The sequence below is a fragment of the Dreissena polymorpha genome, chromosome 9, assembly GCF_020536995.1.
Source record: "Dreissena polymorpha isolate Duluth1 chromosome 9, UMN_Dpol_1.0, whole genome shotgun sequence".
Classification (NCBI taxonomy): domain Eukaryota; kingdom Metazoa; phylum Mollusca; class Bivalvia; order Myida; family Dreissenidae; genus Dreissena; species Dreissena polymorpha.
The window spans coordinates 7429954-7435963 of record NC_068363.1 but is presented as its reverse complement, the minus strand read 5'-3'; the positions used below and the strand labels follow the sequence as shown (position 1 = coordinate 7435963).

Sequence of the window (6010 nt, the reverse complement as noted above, 5' to 3'; positions counted from 1 at the left end):
AGCAACGTAAGAATAAGTTCAGAATCATCTCCCCTTGAAGTTGAGAAAAATATGAAATTACGCTTACAAGATGTAGCAGATTTTTTAAAACCTACACAGTTCTGTTCCATTAATGAAAACTGCACACGGATGCCAGTAAAAAAAGGAAACCAATGTAAATTAAATGAACTATGAAATAGTTGGGGGTTACAACACAAAATCATAGATAATGGTTATTTGGAAAGTTATAACACAACATCATAAATAATGGTTATTTGGGGGTTATAACACAAAATTATAGATAATGGTTATACCAGTATCTTTTTCTATTTTGTTTAAAATAATCGGCCAATATATTAATATTTACAGTAGAAAAAAAAATCGTTCCATGTAACTTCATTGAGTGTCTTTTACACCGAAATTCCCGACGCCCTTTGATGCTTTGCATCAATACTTATCTTGTATATTCCTAATATGTTAAACGTGTACGTATGTGTTCCCTTCCAGTCTATAGACTATGTCGTGCACTATAAGATTTGGTATATAATTTGTAAAAATTGTCATCAAATTAAGACGACTAGTCGCGTGCATAAAACATAATGATGGCTACAATTATTACTCTAATACTTAAGTAAAACCTTTATATGATTGAGTGATTCAGTTGTTTCTTTAATTAATTTTCATCACAACAACACACTCTTCCGATTTCTTGAGAACCTAAGTCCCTGTAAGGATATATTTTGTAATAATCTGTCTCCGTTTATTTGCTAAATAAATCATTAAAATGTGCTGTGTTAATTTCCCAAACTGTCCCAGAATTGCACCTATAGACACACCACACGTTGTGGCTTGTCTTTTCGGAACACTTGACTTACTTTGACCCTCATTCTTGGCTTAATGCATGTGCGTTTTTTATTGTTGAAAATAAGTCTCTTCTTAGTAAAAATCAAAATAAGGCGGAAAGTGTGGTCACAATAAGACTGTGTGAACTACACAGGCAAATCTAGGACGACACTAGCACATGCATTTAGCCGGAATTCCGAGGAAAAGGTTCATATTTTGAGCAATAGTACGCCAGAGTAACTTTTCGTTATGACCATCAAGATCAAGATAAAGATAAGGCGGAAAGTGTGGTCACAATTCGACTGTGTGAACTACACAGGCAAATCTTGAACGACACTAGAACATGCATTAAGCCCGGAATTTCGAGGAAAAGCTTAGTATTTTGAGTAATAGTACGCCAGAGTAACTTTTCGTTATGACCATCAGCAGATTTAGCATTATTATTGCCGTTGTCTTGAGTTTTTGTCTGATATCGGATTCATCATGATCACAAATCCTATCGATATCAAGCGTTCCACTTCATCATCGTCCAGTTCACCCTCCCCATCATCTTCATATTTATTATCATCATTATTATCATTATTATTATCATCACCATCTTTATCATATTCATAGCTATCACCATCTTTTTTTATCACCATCCTTGTCGTCAAAACCCTTAGAATCATCGTTATCGTTATAATTGTTATCAAAGTCATCGTTAACATCCTAATCGTTATCATAATTATCTATATAATTATCACCCTCATCATCATCACAGTAATCATCATCATCGTCGTCGTCATCACCATCATCATCATCATCATCATCATCATCATCATCATCATCATCGTCATCCATATCATCATTTGTATCATCATCACATGCCTGAATTTTAAACCTGAGCATAACTAAATCAATACAAAAAAAATATAAATGAATATGTTGTTATAGATTCTTTAAAATACAACTAAGTATATGCATTAACCATCTGAAGACCGCACATGGATGTTTTGTTAAGTTCTTTAATACAGAGCAATGACTGTGCACTTAAACCGCCTCTTGAGAACTGTGATTGTTCTTCTCAACAAGGAAGCTTTTAAACACCTGGTACATTGATAAAGAGAAGTGTTCACTTGATACTAAACGGTGTCTTAAGCATATACTTAACTAAACAATACCATCAATGTGAGTATGTACTTGAATAACTGTTTGTTTCTATGAAAACCATTGTCTGCTTACTAGTTGTTTTAGATGATTCATTTTTTACACTTATAAGTAAGTATTTTGACAGAGTTTAACATACTTTAAAACAATCCCAACAAGATGCTATGCAAAGTAATTGTACTTGACTTGCTCATTTATATTGATGTCGCAGTCATGCATATAACTGTATACTCAGATTTTTCCAGTATAATACAATAAAACGAAGCCTTTGATACCTCGTCATGTTTTTTGGATACATTGAAAAGAATTGACGATCTTTAAGGATACATGTTTTCGAATAGGAGCGCACTATTTGTGTTAGAAGAGCGTGCATGGAGTTCACTACATCACAGCGGTCGAACAAGAAGCGATATCGAACACTTGAAACAATCATGGAGGTATTTCATTTGCATTTCTGTGTATTATAGTTGTGTTAAACTGAACATAATAAGTACAAAAAAGTTATCAGACATATTGGTCGATTGACAGAGAGACATGATAGGCATACAGACAGATGAACGGACTAACAGACGAACGGAACGAGGAACCAACCAAAGGACCGACACACAGAAATTCTTGACCAGACACACATGACTGACAAGACGGACCTATACATTGATAATCAGGCGGCTGGCGGGCGGGCATCTTTCGAGCGGGCGGGCGGGTCATGTCTAGACTGGCTGGGCGGACGAACAGTTAGATAGACGGCCATATACACACACATTAGACACAAGGACAAACTGACAGACTGGCTAACGGAAGAATCGACTAGCAGGCGTGCGAACGGTTAGTGGGACTGACTCACAAACAGACAAGACGGTCAATCAAATTTAATCAATAATATATGTTCGGTAAAAATAAACTCATAAAAAACACGCATCATTCACCTGAAACAAAATATGTGTTTTCTAAAAACTGAGAAAATCAGACAAAAATAAAACCGAATGTATATGTATTATTTCTGATTTCGCTGCATCTGCGCCTTTATGGATTTATTTATTTTCTCTTCCACATATTTAACGACTTTGCGTATTTTAACATTAGACTTTAAAATATTTATAAAGCCATACTATGAATACACTTTGTTTATATATTTCAACCACTGCGTGTTTGATATAAAACTATCAAATAAGATGTACTAAGTAAGAGTTATCAACACAAATGAATAACTGATTGATTTCAATTTAACCAAATGCGTATCAGCCATATTATATAACTATGTAGAATATATGCGTACCGATGATCAAAACACATCGAAAGTAATATAATATATGCATATCTAGATTCCAGAGCACTTTAAAGACCTGTCTTTACGGATGTCCGAAGTACTTGATGACAGTGGAGCTGGGAAGGATACTGTATTGCAGCGTAGAAAAACATTCTTGTGGAGGGAGTGCTTGATGCAGGTAGGACACCAACTAAGAGGAAACAACGTTGAATGTTTTCATTTCGGGAGCCAATCGGAAGGGACCACCACTCCCGGTCTCCAGTCTGATTATGATTTCCTAATGAGTCTCGACGATGTGAATATCATGAAAGTCTGTGAAGACTGGGAGGCCGGGAAGCAGAACCTTCTGATGCTCCACGACGACATCACTCCACCTCAACAGTACTTGTTACAAGCTTACAAAAATGACACACCAGAACCAGAGACCAAACTGTTGGGTGACACAGTAAGGAAAGATTCTGGGCAAATACTATGGAGTGCTGAAAAATGGAAACAGGAAATCGAGTATCAGAATAGAAATCTAGGAGTGATCACTAAAGCTGGGCCTTCTGTGAGCTGGACGCCTACTTGGGATACAGTACAAGCAGTTCACGTACGCAAACCTCTCCCTGAAATACAACACTGGATAGACAGATGTAGAGGTAAACACTGGCCACCTGTTCAGCTACTTGAGGCGGCAAGGGTAGCTCCGTGTTTCCTGGTACCAGCCGGTCATCCAGACAGTGATTACAAACGCGAAGAATGGCGAATGTCTCCGAACCTGATAGAACGAATGCTGATATTTAGCTTTAACATGACACAAATAAAATGTTACATTGTATTAAAACTAATTAAAAAATCATTATTTGCTAAAATTGTAGGAGATTCTATAACAAGCTTTCATTGTAAAACTTTAATGTTTTACACTATAGAAAGAACACATCCTTCCCTGTGGTTCGAACATAACCTTATGCTTCTACTTTGGCTTTGTGTTAACGTATTAAAGAAATGGCTGCAATTGGGAAAGCTCCCACATTATATCATACAAGGAGTGAACTTGTTTGATGGGAAACTGTCTATGGTGCAGCAGAGACGACTTTTAGTGTATGTAAACTCCATGATTAAGAACAACTTACAGGATGTCTTTGATATTGGTATAGATAACATAGGTTGTCGGTTACAAGCGTGTTATATACGACGAATGTTACAGACTCGAGACATAAGAGGTTTTTGCTTACGTAAAAGCATCAGATTACTGCTGAAGTTTGAGCGCTTGGAAATATTTTTCACTCTGTTAACAGGATTAATACATTTAAAACTCAGTTCTAATACAACATTGGAGCAAGATATAAAATATGTATTACGCAATGTTTTTGAATACTCCACAAATGAAAGATTGAAAACTCCTGCTCTAGAATTTATTAAACACTTGTATGCGTTCCAAAATTCAATCAAATCATCTTATTGTTTGAGACTACAAAATGTTGTAAACTGCCAAATTATATGTTGTTTCCAATATTTCTTAAACACGGATGTAGCTTCTAGTCGCTTAAAGTTGGCTTCTATACTGTACTGTAGTGGTCATCTTCAAGCGGCAGCTAGAGTTTTGGAGGATGTGGAGAGTAGGTATGACAACAGGGTCAAGGCTGTTTGTGGATGCATACGAAATCAAGGAGAAAGAGATTTGAAGGTGTTTGCTAATATGCTATCAGGTAACAGCGCAAAAGGATTCAGCGAATTGCCATTCGCATCTTGTGTCAGGTTTTTTAGGCAAGAATCGTATTGCGCTCCTTTCATATTATTGTTTGAAATGAATCGCAATATCACTGAAGAGGAAGTTGCACAAAGAAAATATATTGATAAACAATGGATGGTCAATGCTGAGGTGGATGCTCGTCCTTTCCTCCAATATCTAAAGTATCTCACGTACGGAGGACTCGGTGAACGTGACAATCAGCAACATGCATTAGCAGTATTGGAGTCTTATATATGTGATTTTAGCAATAGAATTCACCTGCATCACACAGAAACGTTACTTAACTTGCTGGGACACTGCTATGAAATGGAAAGAGTCCATAATGAGGCGTTATATTACTACAGAGAATCTTTGCGTGGTTATGGTACTAACAATGCCGCTAACTGGCACGTCCGGCGTGTTCTGCGTCTTTTAACTGGATAAAAATACGACAGAAACAGTTTGCTTGTGCATAATATTAAAAAAATGAACTTTATACGCCTTTCAATAATAAAGGTTTTGTGATTAGTTAGTTTGGAATGTATTATGTATTCAATGTTATGCAATATCAGGAACCGCAATTTATATTTCGAAATATTAACATAATTGATTTGTTATGCATGTACTGTTATGATTGTCTCACATAGCAGGGTCTATGTTGTACGTGTTGTGATGTTGTTTTGTTTACTGATTACTGTCTGCCATATGCAATGTAAATTAATTTTGTGAATAAATGTCTTGAATGTAATTAATTGTCAACAGTTATAAGCAGCCACTACAGTTATGAATATAACACTAACATTTACAATGTTCACATCAATAACATTTATGTTATATTGAGTTATTGTCTACATATATCATTTTTGAAAATGTTTGATTTTTTTTATTTTATTTATTTATATCATATAATTACAGCTAATCGATATTCGGCAATAAAAAATAGCGAACGGTAAACAAACATCAGGATAAAACATAGTTATTGTTTACATATTCATATTCATTTGTTGACAATCCAGTAAGTCATTGAAGTATACGCATTAGTTTTATTTTAAGTTATTACA

The 6010-nt window shown here is 35.5% G+C and overlaps 1 protein-coding gene across 1 annotated transcript; it reads left to right on the top strand.

The window, feature by feature from the left end:
• Positions 1-2126: 2126 nt before the first annotated feature.
• On the top strand, positions 2127-5697 carry LOC127844964 (uncharacterized). The gene is made up of 2 exons (XM_052375556.1): positions 2127-2405; positions 3291-5697. The coding sequence occupies exons 1-2, from the start codon at positions 2340-2342 to the stop codon at positions 5391-5393; spliced, it is 2169 nt and encodes a 722-aa protein (XP_052231516.1). The 5' UTR covers positions 2127-2339; the 3' UTR covers positions 5394-5697.
• Positions 5698-6010: the final 313 nt, after the last annotated feature.

Excerpts from the sequence above, each read along its gene's own strand:
- LOC127844964 (XM_052375556.1), top strand. The coding sequence starts at position 2,340 with ATGGAGTTCACTACATCACAGCGGTCGAACAAGAAGCGATATCGAACA. Across the intron at positions 2,406-3,290 it reads CACTTGAAACAATCATGGAG|ATTCCAGAGCACTTTAAAGA; the intron begins GTATTTCATTTG and ends ATGCATATCTAG.